Source organism: Tasmannia lanceolata, unplaced genomic scaffold, assembly GCF_043159265.1.
Source record: "Tasmannia lanceolata isolate RefF3 unplaced genomic scaffold, GAP_Taslan_0.1 ptg000015l, whole genome shotgun sequence".
Taxonomy (NCBI): Eukaryota; Viridiplantae; Streptophyta; class Magnoliopsida; order Canellales; family Winteraceae; genus Tasmannia; species Tasmannia lanceolata.
The window spans coordinates 42,529,198-42,546,700 of record NW_027518692.1 but is presented as its reverse complement, the minus strand read 5'-3'; the positions used below and the strand labels follow the sequence as shown (position 1 = coordinate 42,546,700).

At 38.7% G+C, this 17,503-nt stretch overlaps 1 protein-coding gene and 1 pseudogene across 1 annotated transcript; both read left to right on the top strand.

Annotated features, from left to right (window-relative positions):
• Positions 1-90: 90 nt before the first annotated feature.
• Positions 91-5,271, top strand: LOC143845976 (serine hydroxymethyltransferase 4-like; annotated as a pseudogene).
• Positions 5,272-10,713: 5,442 nt separating this feature from the next.
• Positions 10,714-17,503, top strand: LOC143847369 (adenosylhomocysteinase). The gene is made up of 4 exons (XM_077356179.1): positions 10,714-11,125; positions 11,630-11,972; positions 16,021-16,557; positions 17,001-17,503. The coding sequence occupies exons 1-4, from the start codon at positions 10,758-10,760 to the stop codon at positions 17,208-17,210; spliced, it is 1,458 nt and encodes a 485-aa protein (XP_077212294.1). The 5' UTR covers positions 10,714-10,757; the 3' UTR covers positions 17,211-17,503.

The window sequence follows — 17,503 nt, the reverse complement described above, 5'->3', positions numbered from 1 at the left end:
AGCCAAAAAAATCCTAAAAACGAATCATAATTTTGCTTTCTCATTCCCCAAATTCCCCTCCCTTCTTCCCATATTCGCCCCCTCTCTACAATGTATCCCCTCAACGAATGGGGCAACACCCCTCTCCAAACCATCAGAAATCTTCAACCTATCTCAAAGGAGAAACTCCGTCAATACCTTGGAATCAATCTCATAGCGTCCGAGAACTTCACCTCCTTGGCCATCCTTGAAGCCCTTGGAAGTCCCCTCACAAACAAAAAGGTAAACGAATTCATAGAAGATATAGAAAATCTCTGCCGTTCAAGAGTCCTCCAAGCCTTTCATCTGGACCCCACCAAATGGGGCGTCAATGTTCAACCGTATTCGGGCAGCCCCGCTAATTTGGCAGCACATACGGGGTTCTAAACCCCCATGATCGGATTATGGGTCTCGATCTTCCCTCCGGGGCACACCTCACTCACGGCTATTATACTTCCCGTGGGAAGAAGATCTCTGCTAGACTGCTACCATCGGTCTATTTCGAGAGCTTCCCTCTGATTTTGTTAAAGTGCCTAGATAATGGGTCCCACTTGGGCCCTGTTTGGATTGCTGGAATTTTTTTGGAAAAGTTTGGAAAGGAAAAGTATTTCTAAAAGGAAAGTTCCTACTTTGTTTTTTTAACGATAAATGATAGTTGCAAGGGCGCCCTTGAATAAAGAGCCGGGAAAGGGCCCTTGATTGGATCAACGTCGTTAAGTGCAACTTAATATACCTTTTGAACTGATTTTAAAAGGTTGTTGAAAATGATGTGGATCCAATCAAGGGCCCTTTTCCAGCTCTTTAAGCAAGGGCGACCTTGCATCTATCATTCCCCTATTTTTACTCATAAAGAAGATAACTTGAACCCACCCTAATCAATTTGTACTTGTGACCTTCAATTTATGATAATATCCCTCTAAATTAACTATAACTGTATAATTTTCCTATAAATCTTAGAAAGAAAAAACTTCCCTAAAAATCCAAACAGGACCACCTTGGGGTAAAATAAATTAGAATATATTTTTTATAGCTCCTGGAATTTTCTCTCTAGTAAGTTGGTATGGATAGGAGTCTTAGTCTCTTAGACATAAGGATTATATAAGCTGGAGTTTTAGAGAGGCAAGCCATTTCACGGCTGACTTTTGAACGAGAGAACAGGCGGAGTTTTAGAGAGGCAAGCCATTTCACGGCTGACTTTTGAACGAGAGAACAGGCACCGCAGATTAATTAAATGAATAAGACAAAAAGTGCTGAAAATTGAGCTGTGTGGCTGTTTTCTCATGCAAAAGTCAACCGTAGAATGGCGTTCTGCGAAATTGCCTAGCAAATCCCTTATAAATAACATGAGGAATGCTACACTGAAGGGAGCCCTTGCAAAAAAAAGAGATGAAAGGGTGCCCCCATTGGCCGCACGTTACTAACATGCAAAAGTCAAAGAATTTTAAATGCTGACGTGCAGCCAATGGGAGGGCCCTTTTATCTCTTTTTTGCAAGGGCTCCCTTCAATCTAGCATTCCTCAAATTAAAAACATATAAGAAGTCCTTGCTTTGTGACATGGCGCATAACAGCGGTCTTGGTATGGGGTGGATTTTTAATATCAATGAGTTGTTCTGCCACGAGGCAAAAGCTCTGATATACCATGTGAAACAACCAATTACTCCAAAAGCTTAAGCTGTTAGAGTTGGTGTTATTTAATCACTTGTACTTCAATAGTTAGGATGTGGGTTTTGATTCTTTAAATTGGTTATGAAGATTTGCATCTGGTTTTTGAATTCATTGTTGTTTTCGCTTTAATTTACGGTCTAATATTTTAGAGGTATGGAAGGACTCTGTTCGAAATTCGTTTTTTATTTTTTTAGGATATGGGTTTTGATTCTTTTCATGGGCTGTGAAGATCTGCATTGGGTTTTAAATATTTTAATGTATTACTGTCGTGTTTCTTTCAATCTACCTTTTAATGTCTTTCCTTTCCAGTATCATGTTTGGTTTTGTGAATTTGATTGGAACTGAGAAAAGGGGGCTTTAGAAGCTTATGGATTAAATATGGTGTTAGAGTTGGGTTTGTATGGTTTTGTTTCAAATGGAAATGAATCATGTGATAGAATTTTAAATTTTAAGAAAGAACATTACATTAGATCTAAGATTATGGATACTTGGTTTTTTTGTGTCAAGTTTTCAGATAAAAATAAAGGAAAGGAAAAAAAAATGTATTGGATTCGATCTGACTGCAAGTAATGGGTCCCGATCTATTGATTCGGTCGACTTACTGTAAACTTTTTTGGCTTATCAAACAGTAGCAGATCTGGATCTTGGATTAGGAAAGCTGGAGATCTGGTTCTTTTTTGTTGGACTTTTCTGTTCTTAATCTCAGATTGGTGTACTAGGCTCTTCTAGCAATGAAGCCCTCTTCGCTTTTCCAAATTCAGATATAAGATTTACTTAGTGTAAATGTTGCAATTTTTAGATCTAGGTTTACTTTTATGACATGCTTTTGGCAGTCATAAAAGAAAATCAGAATATGGAAGGACCATCCATAGTCAAAAAAGAAAATCAGAATATGTATTTTCTTTTCTCTTTCTTGTTTTGAGTTTATCTTTAAGGGTAACATGACCCCGGTTTGTTCTGCCATTTTCCTAAGACATTGTTCTAAAGATTGGGCAGTGGTCATGCTCCTGCTATTGTATCATCTTTCTTTATTTAATATTTTGGTAGGAGTCCGCCTAACTCCAGCTCACCCATAAAAAAATAGCTTTTGGCAGTGTCAAATATTGGGTTTCTATTTGGGATATTAGTTTTCTCAACTCTGTTGGAGGAAGCATAGTAGAAGTATACATTGCTTTCCAACGAATAACACTTTAAGATTGTTGGAGCAAGCGGTTGAAAATAATGGATCTACCAATGAAAAACAGTGCAAAAATATAAAATTATACTGACTTGAATGGAGGATGGATTAATAACGATCTTGATTGCGATACTGCCGTACATCTTTGAACGCCCACCTTAAAGTGTTATTCGGCAAAACTCCAGTGCATGGATCACACGATCGAACCACCTCCAGGAACAGCAGGAGAATGGATTGTTGTAATGCACCACTCAACAATCCTATAAGGCAAGCTCTCTATTGAATACTTTCTATTTTTCTTGAGGCTCTTGAGTAGTCTCCTTTTCATTGGTCTTCCTGGATGCTAGAATGAGGGCTCTACTTATAGAGTTCAAGTAGCAACCCAAAGGACACACATTAAATGTGACCATTCATGAATTCATGAATCTCTTGATGAGGCATGCATGAATCTCTAGGTGACTTTTCATAACTTCAAAGTCCTTAAGAGCCATGCATGAATCTCCATATTCATTGAAACTTCTAAGAATTAATGTTTCAATGAATAAAGAGTTGTGCATGAATACTAATCCAAAGATTCGTGAATGAAACATTAGTATTCATGAATTGAGACATACATTGAAACTTGAGCATTTATGAATCATTGAAACTTGAGCATTCATAAATCTCTATATTCATGTATGAGTCTCAACATTAGAGCCCAATAAATAGAAATTCAAGGTTTGAAACTCATGAAGATTTTAGTATTAAAACCAACAAACTCTTGGTCCAGATCTTTTGCATTTACATTTCAATTCTAGATCTTTTTAGGTTTATTGAGGCTTATAATTGCTACGTTTTTGGATTCTTCAATTTTCTTAGTTCTGTATGCTATTTTTATCCTTATTCCGGCTTTGTAATGTAGAAAGCTGCGAACCCATTTGAATACTGTGATGTTGTCACAACCACAACTCATAAGAGCCTAAGGGGCCCAAGGGCTGGTATGATCTTCTTTAGGAAGGGCCCTAAGCCACCCAAGAAGGGCGAGCCCGAGGGCACCATGTATGACTACAAAGACAAGATTAACTTTGCAGTTTTCCCATCCCTTGAAGGGGGCCCTCACAATCACCGGATAGCTGCATTGGCCGTTGCCTTAAAACAAGCCATGGCTCCTGGGTTCAAGGCCTATGCTAAGCAGGTCAAGGCCAATGCAGTTGCCCTTGGGAACTACCTAATGAACAAGGGATACAAGCTCGTTACTGATGGCACAGAGAACCATCTTATTCTATGGGATCTCCGACCTCTTGGTTTGACTGGTAATGGTTTTGTTTATAAAAATGCTTGAGTTGTTTCTATCTATACATTAACATTGATGTGCTAATCGATTATCTTTTCCTTGTCCAAATTGTCCATTTGGCAGGTAATAAAGTTGAGAAGATTTGTGATCTATGCAACATTACAGTTAACAGGAATCCCATTTTCGGGGACAGTTGTGCATTGGCTCCTGGAGGCGTTCGAATTGGTAAGAAACTAATTTTCTGTTATGCAGTATTGGCCTTTATTTGTTTCTGTTTATTCTTTAATTTGGTAGGCATTTCACTTGGTGTTCCTGTTCTTCTTGTTTTATTTTTGTTGGATTTCAAAATATATATTGTATTGCTATTCAAAATCCTGGTCTTCAACTACCAATGGTGCTTCCAATTCCCCCCCTTCCTAGTTTGTGGACAGAAGGCATTTGAGTCCAACTGGTTTTTCCGGTCTGGCATTTGACACTCAATTCGTGAAAGATTCTGAAATGTCAGTCAGGTTGTGAATTGTTAAGGGATTTTTACATTGGATTTCTCCTATTTGTGGAGAAAGGCTAGAAAGAATTCTTATAGTTGAGCAAAATTGTTACTAGGTAGATGATCTTGACGCGTATGAGATCCGAGCCTATGTCATTGGTAACCTCATAGTTCATTGGTGCACTCTTCTGGGTTCATCTGAGTCCTTTTGTTTTCCCTATCTTCTATGTTTCTGTGATAGGGATAGTGTTTAGCGTACTTGAATGTAATATCTTCCTTTTTATTTAAAAAACCGGTAGGGTGCCCCGCCAAACCCCATCTTACCTTTCCAAAAAAGGGTTTACATTGGATTTCTCCTATTTGTGACATGTTTTAATTGTTGGTTGCTTGGGATGGGCAATGCAGGTGCTCCTGCCATGACTTCGAGAGGTTTGCTCCAGAATGATTTTGAGCAGATCGCAGAGTTCCTTCACCAGGCGGTGACCATCACTCTGAGCATCCAAAAGGAACATGGGAAGCTATTGAAGGACTTCAACAAGGGTCTAGTTAACAATAAGGATATTGAAAATCTTAAAGCTGCAGTAGAGAAATTTTCTGCTTCATTTGACATGCCCAGCTTCCAAATGTCTGCAATGAAGTACCTGGATTAAGTTAATTATCATTAGTCTTGGCCTTCAGTCTCTCTCTCTGTTCTCATCAGAGGTATTTAGGTTAGTGTTTGAATCCTTTTCCAATTTTAAATTCTCCCTTGTTTGGAGATATCTTGCGGATTTGGGTTTATACATTCCAAGTGCTCTTCAGATATGCCTGTTTCTCCTTTGGTTTTCATCCATCAACGGCGTTCCTTCATGTATTTTTTAGGGAAACATACTGTAGTATTAAGCTAAGCAAAAGGAGTTGAAAGCCTTCATGGAACAAACACAAGTCAAGATTAAGAAAAGGGAAATGATATTTACGCCCTTTTTTTATCACCAGGGACACCCATTGCCAGTGTACTTTGCAATCAAAGCCACTGGATTTTTCTGACATCAAGTACATTAGCCCCCTTTTTGTCATTGATCCACTGACGCTGGGTGTCCCTGGTGATCAAAAGGGGTGTAAATATCACTTCCCTTATGGAAAATAAAATGAATCAGTATTAAACAACATTAATGATGGCTCTCCCTTGATTGAACTATTGAAGTATTATACAATCTTTTATTGTTTGAAGTATTAAATTTTATTACCGATAAGTACGTGCAGGAGTGAATGCAGGCTTTAAGCTACCAGTTTGAGTGAGATTAGAGCTAATTTGTTCTAGCGCATATCATGTGGGTTGAGAAAGGGCAAGATAGAGTTGGGATGTTGTTGTGTTGGTTAAATAGAGATTTAGTACAGTGCTCTCAATGTTGAAAAGATATCCCGTCTCGAAGATATCATTTGTTCATGTATTAGTACCAGAAATTAGATTTAGAAAATTTATTAGGAGCTATTTCGAAAATTAGATTTAGAAACTTTATTAGTAGTTTTCCGAATTAGTCTCCAGTCACCTAATCAATAAATCACTCAATTAACTCAAACTCAATTAACAGACAGTAACACTCTCAACTCCTAAAAAATTAAATCCAACACCCAGGAAATCTTTAGAGCATCCTCAATTCCCCACGAAATTTTAGGAATGTAACCTAAATTAGTCTTCTTTTTTCCCCCAAACACCCATAAAATCTAATATTTTAAAGACCCCTCATAGCTCTCTCTCCCTCCTCAAGCCTAAATCCCTCTTAGTTGCAACAAAAAACCTCAAAAAATTCCATCCAAGGCAACATTTTAGCCCATGTACGACCCCACATTGTAATTGTAGAGAGCCGTAGTAATATACATGAGATAGTATTCGAGACATTTATATAACATGTTTGTAGTTAAATAATTTACTTACATGTGACAACTCTAGAAAACCGACAAAAATCATCAAAGCTAAACAATTCATGTTAGAAAGTTTCTAAGTGTGGCCAGGGCATGAGTCTATACTCAAGTTTGGCAAGTGTTTTAACAATGCTAATGCGCCATACACAGTTTTGATAGCTTAGCATGGAGTTTAGAAAGGAAAGAGCTCTTACCCATTGCATAAATATGGCCCAAGATCTCTCTTACTCATATTTTTAGAGCACACAAAGAGAGTGTTTTCACGTCAAGAGAGGATTTCCATCAATCTAGACGGTATGTCCTCCTTTGAAACTCAATGTTTCCTTTGTTTTTTATGGCAGATGACCCAAAGAATCCAACCACATTTAACAATTCATTCACTACAAAATCTTTGCTACTTCAAATCAATTTTAGTCTCTGTTTATGCTTACAAACAATCTCCAAACACAAAATTGCCCAAAAAGTTGTTTAAACAAAAATAATAACAAAAAGAAAAAACATGTAGCCGGGCAGAGAGACTTCAGTTGGGCGATAGTCACATCCTGCCATCAAAGATCACATTTTATTACCCTTTGTTTCTATCGACGTAAAAATCGTCATAATTTTTTTACGCCCATTTTTTTATGACATAGGGTATCCCCACCCCATTTAGGGCAGGCTAATCCATACGGAAGCACACAATCACCTGTAAACCACGTGCATCGGGTAAGCTCGTGGGATTCGAACTTGTGTCTATGGGGAGCAAACCCAGGATGTTCCCCGACCCGTACGGTTTTTTTTATGCCCATTTTACGTCCAAAGAAACGGTGGTGTAAATATTTACCCCGAGTACGGGTATTTTGGTCATCTAGTTGGTAACCAATGGAGCTCTTTCTTGTGTCTACACGTGGCAAAATTTGAAGCAATGGTTACCCCCTTCCTAACAGTCTTTTCCACAAAAAAACAAACAAAAGGGGGTGGAAATATCATTTCTATCATTAAAAATAGACCAAATATCAACTAAATAAACGCCCATCCAAGCCTACAGGTTTTCTCCACGACCACAATTTCCCCAAGCATCCCAAAAAACCCCCTCTTCCATTTCCATTTTTAAACCCAAATGAAAACTATATAAACCTTCACATTACCAAATCCAACCAAGACTTTTGATAGAGAGATATATAGAAAGAGATCAAAAAGAGAGAAATGGCTCACGGCAAGATGATGAAGTTGAGATTGGCCATGGTGGTGTTGATGGCCTTTATGTTACTGAACCAAGACATTTACACTGTTGAGGCCGCGGGTAAGTCAGTCCCATTGCCAGAAAACTCGGCTGCGGCCAAGAATACTCCGCCGGTTGCCACCAACCCATACCAGAGAGGGTGTTCCGAAAAGACAGGTTGCCGGGGGCGTGGTCATGGTAACTGAGATATCGAGTTTCTTTAGCTATGGCGGATTGGGCCCATTGGTTGGTCCATTGCAAATAAACGGTGGGCCCCATATCATTTGATGGTCCAACCTCAAACGTATGTCCAATAAATTTTCCCTTAATTATATATATGACAGTTTGTCCCGCTTCAGCATGCTCCTATCAAGTTCGCTGATTATGTAACGCAAGAGTATCGAGCAGTTTGAACTCCTAGGTTTAGAGTGCTCTGTTTTTTGTTTATTCTGAGTTTCGGATCTCCCTCTCTCATATTTTCTAAGTTAGGGATGGTGTTTTGTATCCATGAATGTATCATCTTTCTCTCTATCTAATAAACCAGTGGGCCCCCCCAAACCCAGCTTACCTACCCAAAAAAAAAGTTTGTTGCTTTCTTGATTCAGTGATCTTGTGGTTGTATCAATTACTGGCCACCTTCTAGTTGTTTTGGCAATCTATCAGCATTCATCATTAAGTTAGAAATATCAGTTATGCATGGCAACATAAGATTGCTCTATGAAATATAAAACTTCATTAAGATATGAAATCAACTCAGTAGCTATTTTATAATGCATTTTGACTAATTGAACTAAGGTTAGTAAAACTCGGTTAGGTTTCTACTATTAACAAGATAGAATTAACACTCCATTCCAATGTGAATCAGTAATATATATGTTAGTTAATCATGAGGGACTGAGTCCCTCCTCACAATCTTCTTACAATGGTGAGTATTGGTTGTCTAGAAGGGAGATTAATAGAGAGGAAGAGTGAAATTCATCTTTTAAGTGATGGACATGAAGAGAGGCCAAAAGTATGGGTGCAACTCAGACCCGGTTGGGTCGTGTTGAGGCCAACCCTAGATAGCATAGCCTTAAAACCCTAACCAACCCTTATGTCCAAGATCGTCGACCCTAATCCAATCCGCCTCTAAATCTCTCGACCCTAACCTAATCTGTTGAACTCGTGGCAAAAATGAAAGAAATAAAAAAAAAGAAAAAGAAAAACCATGTTTTGAGAATGATTCAAACTCACCTTTTCTTTTGTTATTTAACCAGCTGTTAAAAGCTATTAAAATTCTTAAAAAGCTCTCAGCAGCTAATCCAAAAGAAAAGACAAGGTGAGTTTTTGTCAATATCACAACCCAGAGATTTTAAAACGAAATGATATCAGCACAGCCAAATTTTAATAATTGAACAAACTCAGCTTGTCTTTTCTTTTCTAATTGGCACGTGAGAGCTTTTTGGGAATCGTAATAATTTTTGACAGCTCTTTAAATAATAAAAGACGAGATGGTTTAGTGCGATTATTGAAACATGGTTGTGCTGGTATTGTTTCCCTTCACCTGCCTACGTGTTGGGAAGGCCCTCAACAGTTCTCCATGTTGTGCCCCGCTTACAGAATAGATCAAGGACCGGACCAAAAAGCTATTTGTTAAGTAGTAGTCGATGATTTTTTCAGATCCGGATTGGTTGGTTTGTGGGTTACTGGTTAGAAAGATTAGGCGGACTAAAAGCGGAAGAAACAAGAGTAAAGAGAGAAAATTTCTACCAAGTTAGTAAAAGAAGTAAAGAGAAAATTTCTGCGAAAATGTGGGGGGGGGGGGCGCCATTTTTACGGAAATGTTTGATAATGGCACTCTACATTTTCTTGGGCAAGTTTTGTGAATGTGGGCCCGAGCCCATGTGTGGGGGTGATAGCATGAAAGATCACAGTCTTTTAGATGACTCAAGATTTAGGATATGTTTGGCAACCATAAAGAAAATACGGGGAGATGATTTTTTCGCCCCCACTTTAGGATAATACAACCCCCATGTAACATGATTTGACCTAAAAAAGCCTTGAAGTCTTCTTGCAATCATGGTTTTAAATTTCGATTTGGTACCGGTTTCGGACCCCACCGAAATCGAAATTTCACTCAAAATCCGACTGACTAATGAAATTTTAGGATAATTATAAAATAATTAAAAATAAAAAAAATCAGTCAAAATCTCTAAAATTTCCCACGAAATTTCAGAAATAAAGAAATTTCGTACGAAATAATGACAAGTTTCGGGATGTGACTGACCGAAATTTCATACGAAATAATGAAATGTTTCGGGTATTTGCCATTTCGGTTTCTGTTTCGGTCGAAATTTAAAACCATGTTTACAATTCACCTTAACAAGTGGGTGTTTTATCCTACAATGGAGGCGAGAAAATCAACTCCCGTATGTTTGTGCATTTATTAAAGGGAAATATTATCAGCACTACTGTATTTTGATGAGGGCACTCTCACTTTATTAAAAGTACGGTACGGACCGCACCATAGGATGATCTAAACCGTCCATTAGATGGGCCACGGCCTAAATAGGTTGTGGTTCAAAAATCACTTCCATTGGTTGATCCTAACCCTCCGATCTATAGAGGGTTAGGATCAACCCTCTAACATTCAGATCGGAAGGTTAAGATCGACCTATGGAAATGATTTTTGGGGCACAACCTATTTAGGCTGTGGCCCATCTAATGGACGGTTTGGATCATCCTATGGTGCGGTCCATACCGTACTTTTAATAAAGTGAGAGTGCGCTCATCAAAATACTGTAGTGCTGATAACATTTCCCTTATTAAAAGTAGTCTATCTCAATTCGAAAGAACCGGATCCAAATCGAATCGAACGGCCAACAACTAACCAAATAACAAAATCCCAACCGTCTGTTATCCATTTCATTCCCATATAAATCCAATCCTCTCCACGCAATCTCCCGCATTCGCATTTCCGCGTCTTCGTCGAGAGAGAGAGAGAGAGAGAGAGAGAGAGAGAGAGAGAGAGAGAGAGAGAGAGATAGAGAGGCCATGGCTCTACTGGTAGAGAAAACTTCTTCAGGAAGGGAATACAAAGTAAAGGACATGTCTCAGGCCGATTTTGGACGCCTCGAGATAGATCTCGCAGAGGTAGAAATGCCCGGTCTAATGTCTTGTAGATCCGAATTCGGCCCGTCTAAGCCTTTTAAGGGAGCTCGGATCTCCGGATCCCTCCACATGACCATCCAAACAGCAGTCCTCATCGAAACCCTAACCGCCCTCGGTGCCGAGGTCCGGTGGTGCTCCTGCAACATTTTCTCCACGCAGGACCACGCAGCCGCCGCCATAGCCCGAGATAGCGCCGCAGTCTTTGCGTGGAAGGGCGAAACCCTACCGGAGTACTGGTGGTGCACCGAGAGGTTTGTTATTAGAGAATAAGATCAGATCTCAACCATTCAAAAAAATAAAAATCAGATCTTATAAAATCTGATCTTTACATTGATTAGGCCTACTTTAGGCCAAGGTTTCGGTTTCGCTTTTGGCCACCGAAATCGAAATATTTCGGTTTCGGTGGAAATTTTGGCCGAAATCATGTAAAATTAGGTTAAAAATTTCAGTTTTTTTTTTTAAAATTTAAGTGGAAATTTCAGCTATTTTGGCAATTTGATGGAAATCGTTAAAATTTCGGTCGAATCTTTAACATTTCGGCGGAAGTTTTTGTAAATAAGGGTGAAAATGAAATTTCGGTTGAATATTTGACGAAATTTCGGAATTTTGACAAAATTTCGGCCGGTAAATATCCGATTCATGGTATTTCGGCCGAAATTGAAAACTATGGTTTAGGCAACAATATTTGATTTGGTAATTACGTTTAGATCAGTATTATCTTTTCAAATCTTGCATTATTCTCTTTCCATATTTAGGTGTCTCGATTGGGGACCGGGCGGTGGGCCAGATCTGATCGTGGATGATGGAGGTGACACTACACTGCTTATCCATGAAGGTGTTAAGGCCGAAGTGGAGTATGAGAAGTCCGGGAAGATGCCGGATCCCGCGTCGTCTGATAATGCCGAGTTTCAGATCGTGCTCGGTTTGATTCGAGATGGTTTGAAGGGAGATCCGAAGAGGTTTCACCGGATGAAGGATCGATTGGTTGGAGTTTCGGAGGAGACGACAACCGGTGTCAAGAGGCTTTATCAGATGCAGTCCAACGGGACGTTGCTCTTCCCTGCCATCAATGTTAATGATTCTGTTACAAAGAGCAAGGTACTATTACGATCTATATGGTTTTTACTCGAGATCAAGGTCTTTTGTACATGATAATTGATAAATTATAGAAATCTGTCTAATCTTGATGCTTTTACAAGAGAATCAATCATAAATTATGGAAATTTCACTAATGTGTTAATGATTCCGTTACCAAGAGCAAGGTACTACTATGATCTATATGGTTTTTACTCCAGATCTAGGTCTTTTGTACAATTGTTTGCTTTTGTCATGATAAATTATAGAAATTACACTAATCTTGATGCTTTTAGTATAGAATCAATCATAAATTTTAGGAATTTCACTAATCTTGATGCTTTTACAAGAGAATCAATCAGTGCTTATATAGCGCACTTAGAAAGATGTTATGATATAGAATATTTTAAACTAACCTAATTATTAATTTAATCTAGCTAGGTTACCTCATTTAACCAACTTGCCTAATATACCACCAAGATGATGGCGGTTAGATCTCAGTAGATCTGTTCTACTCTAACATTTCAGTTGTAGATCTCGATAATTGTTTGGCTTTAGTAGACCTGGCAAAAAGTGACTCGGACCCGCAGGTCCGGGTCACCAATCAGTGACCCGTTTGAAATTGACCCGCGGGTCCACCCGGCCCGTCAAAACTGGGCCGGGCCAGGTGGACCCGCGGGTGCTCGTGGAGAAGTGGAAAAAGGTTTTATTTTACCCTTTTTCCGTAATTGTCATTTTTTTTTCATTTTCTCTATAGTTTTTTCCGTAATTGTCATATTTTGCTACATTGTCGGTATTTTTTCTACTTTAGTGCCATTTTGCCGTAATTTTTCTATAAAGTTTAGTATGCATGATTTTTATTTATTGCTAGCCACCATTGCACAAATCGTACTTCCTGCTTTTTGCACATAAGACAACTCTCAAAAAGTCAACATGAATGGGCTAACATCACATGATCACATGCAATTGGAGAAGGTAGCGTTAGAGAAGGTGGCTAGCAAATCCCATTATAAATTAAAAAAATCTTAAAAAATTATGTCAAAAATCCGGGTGACCCGCGGGTTGACCCGGCCCGTACGGGCCAGGTGCAGGTCCAAGCTTAGTGACCCGTAAAAATTTCCGGGTCATTTTGACCCGGACCCATACGGGCCGGGTCAAACCCGGCCCACCCGTTTGCCAGGTCTAGGTTTTAGTGTTTGCGTACTATTTGCCATGCAGATCTAGGTTTTCTAATATTTTAGTTTAGATCTAGTGTTTTGAAGGCTCTGTTTTGATTCAAACACCTTTATTTTGATTCAGTTCTTGTTTTTTTCTCTCGTAGAGCTGGTTAATCAACAATGCTCTTTTCGGATCTCATTCTCCATTTTATTTTGCTTTAGAATATGTATCTCGTTATTGGATCTTGGTCGTCATTTAAAAAAAAAAATTATCTCGGTCGTTGACATGGTTTTAAATTTCGGTTTCGGACTCGGCCAATACCGAAATTTCAGCTGAAAGTCGGTTCAAAGATTCGAAATTTCAGTTTTTTGGGTTGAAATTGCGGCCGAAATTCGGTAAAAAAATAAGCATTTTATAGAAATTTGGTAAATTTCAGGAATTTCGGTTTCGGTACATTTCGGTTTCTGTCTTGACCGAACTCCGAAATTTTGGATTTCGGTCGAAATTTAAAACCATGGTCGCTGGAAGTCTAATTAGGGTTTTTTTAATATGAAATCTATATTGATTGAGGTGAATTAGGTTTCAGCTTCTTTATTGTGTTTATATTGCTTGTGCTAGAGATCTAAACCTGGTACATCACAGGGATCAATTCTTTCTGCCTTGTTTGATTTACATCCTCAGTTTTGTCATAACATTTAGCACTTTGATTCATTTATTAGGACATTTAAGTCTCAAATTTCAGACTGTATCTTATGCATAAAGACAAATTTTTCTTATTGTTGTAGGCAACTAACCTGCCATAGAAGTCTGTTAAACTGTTGAGGAGTATTTCAGATTCTTTTATATCATTAATACTCCACGATTTAGCACCTAAAGTCAGACTAGATTTTTCTAGCTCATAAGAATTAAAATACAACCTACCAAAAAAAAAGAATTAAAATATAGGTACATTATTAAAGATTTGTAGATCCTAGAACGTTGAAGTCAACCTGTTTACCATTTATTTCAGATTCTCTTAATTCGTTCTCTTTAAACTTAATTTATCCAATATATATATGCCCTTCAAAAAAAATTATCCAATATATAAGCTTAACTGTTGCCTAAGATAAGCTTAGCTTTGACTGCTAGAATCGCCTAGCTTCAAACGACTAGATTCTAATCCAAATCCCAATGAACTCTCAACGATTAGATTCAAATACAGATCCCATTAAACCTTCAAATCTGACTTCAAGTCTTGAATCTCTTTGCCTTTGATTTAGCAGTACTAGATTCAAGTTAGAATTATCTAGATTCAAATTTGAAACTTTAAGCACTCTCCCGTTACTAGATTTAAAGTCAAACTTTCAAAGTTTTCAAACTTCTCTTCTTTTCATCTGGCACACCCAGGATTCCCCCATTTGTCTAATTATTAAAACCATACACTAAGAAGCTAACATATCCCATTACTTAACATCATACTCTTCCATTCTTTGTATGCCCAAAACAAACTTACTCAAATCTAAGCCAAAGTATAAAAGTATTAATGAAATCGCTATGTCTTGACAATTTATTATGCCTTATATTCCTAGTGAAGTTTCCACTCTTAACTCTACAATACAAAACACACCTATTGTGAACATTAATGAGTCTGCTTCATGATAGAAAATAACTATGAAGAGGCCATTGCGGCTTAAACCAAAGACTTGCTGCTCTTGTAGTCGAAAATATTGAACTTCATAGCCAAATTAAACTTAATACCCATAAGTCCCCTCAATCACATCACAGTCAACCTCTCGCACAACCATAATACCACTGAACCCTTCACCCCCTCAAAACCTTTCCCAATTGAACACAATTTGTTCACCAACTATCCAACCAACTCATAATCAACTCAAACAAACTATACAGAACATTGTTGCTAGAACAACTAGCTAGTCACTCATGGACACCATTCACTCACACTACAAGACTTATGCTCAGTCTCATACCCTTATTTTATATCCTTTGTTCCATTCGCTGCCAACTTTATCATCCTTCAATTCACACTTTATAATGGAACTGAAAACCCCTGTTCTCACATAAAATCCTTCATCTTTAAGTTTGTCAATATCCAACAAAATGAAGCCTTAGTGATGCAACTTTTCCCCAAAGCATCACCGGCCTAGCCTTCACTCGGTTTTCGCTAATTCCAAGCTAACCCATTACCTTCATTTCAACAGCTATCACATGCTTTTATAGAACATTTCTCATATAACTTAGATACCGAAATAACTCTTGATGATCTCACCAACATGAGCGCTTACACAATTTTGCATTTGTTGAGGAACTCTAGCTAGTCAACTATTAGGACACCACGTCGAACCTTTCCTTGTCTAAACATCCGTTCGTGCTCTTGTACCAGAAATGAGATTTCAATTATCCGTCTTGTGCCTTACCTCTTTTGGAAATGTAATACAACATGGTATCGCCATTCAATGTGCCTTCGAGGCTAGTGGAACATTTCCATTTCAAAAACATCGCCCATCAACCACACGTTCTCACACAAATTCCCAAACAAGCTCCGTACATAATACCGATCAACATTTTACCTATAAACCAACCCAAACACATAAAACACGATAAAAGTAACCCTTAAATCACTTGATATCAACTACATTGATCGATTCAATAGTTTTATGGCTCAAAACATGATCCGTCATCCAGGAATTAAACCCGATCACCTAATTCATTTAATTCTGCAACACACTTCTTCACTTTATGTTTTCAAATTCATTCAATTCTTGAGAACTTCTTTTCTTTTGTTTTCAAATTCATTCAATTCTATACAACTCCTTTTGTTTTGTTTTCAAATTCAGTCAATTCTAGAGAACTCCTTCTCTTTTGTTATCAAATTCATTCAATTTCTGACATCTGATTCATTTTGTGCTTGAAACAGTTCGATAATCTGTACGGATGCCGGCACTCTCTTCCCGACGGTCTGATGAGAGCCACCGATGTCATGATTGCCGGCAAGGTGGCAGTCGTTTGTGGATATGGAGATGTCGGTAAGGGCTGTGCTGCCGCCCTCAAGCAGGCCGGAGCCCGTGTGATAGTTACAGAGATAGACCCCATTTGTGCTCTCCAAGCTTTAATGGAAGGCCTCCAGGTCCTCACCTTCGAGGACATGGTCTCTCAGGCGGACATCTTTGTAACCACCACTGGAAACAAGGACATAATCATGGTGGACCACATGAGGAAGATGAAGAACAATGCCATAGTTTGCAACATTGGCCACTTTGACAATGAGATTGACATGATCGGCCTGGAGACATTCCCGGGCGTTAAACGTATCACCATCAAGCCGCAGACAGATCGGTGGGTCTTCCCTGACACCAAGTCTGGCATCATTGTCCTCGCCGAGGGCCGGCTCATGAACCTCGGGTGTGCCACTGGGCACCCCAGTTTTGTCATGTCTTGCTCCTTTACTAACCAGGTAAAAGAGAACCACAATTTCTACTTATATTGAAGTATAAAATAAATGATAACATAACAGCAACTCTAACAGCTTAAGCTCTTCGAGAAATTGGTTGTTTTAGATGGTATCAGGGCTATTGTCTCACGCCATGTCCTGGGTTCAAAACGCACGATAGGTCCTATATTCAAAACCCATTAACTCCTTGATGTTAAAAATCCACGTGTACTGTCAACCCGAGAAAGAGGGCGCAGACATGAGAGAGAGAGAGAGAGAGAGAGAGAGAGAGAGGGCGTTGAAGTATAAATGATTAAATAACACCAACTCTAATAGCTTAAGCTTTTAGAGTAATTGGTTGTTTCAAAAGTTCTTTTTCCTGATCCTTTGGAATTTTTTTTTCAGATTATATTGAATTGGGAGGTGAAATTATAACTGGGTTTGTTGAATTGGGTGGAAATTTGCAGGTCATTGCTCAGCTGGAATTATGGAAGGAGAAGGGGAGTGGCAAGTATGAGAAGAAAGTGTATGTGCTGCCCAAGCATCTGGACGAGAAAGTGGCCGCTCTTCATCTGGGGCAGCTTGGTGCCAAGCTCACCAAGCTCTCCCTGGACCAGGCCGAGTATATCAGTGTTCCAGTCGAGGGTCCATACAAGCCGGCTCACTACAGGTACTGAGAAAGAGGAATGAGAGAGATGGAGAAACGTAAGAGAAGCGGATATTTTTTTTTATAATAAGAAGCTGGTTTGAGAGAGAATGAGAGACATCCAGACATTGAGGTCAGATGCTGAAGAACTCAGAGCTGTAAATCTTCTTTTATCATCAATTTTGTTTTGATTTGCATTCATTTATTTAATTTGGATGATTACAATTCCCAGGAATCTATCAACTACAAATAAAAATTCTGTTTTAATATGAATTTAGTTCTTCTGTAATCTATCACGACGGCCATCACAGACTTTGCTGTGAA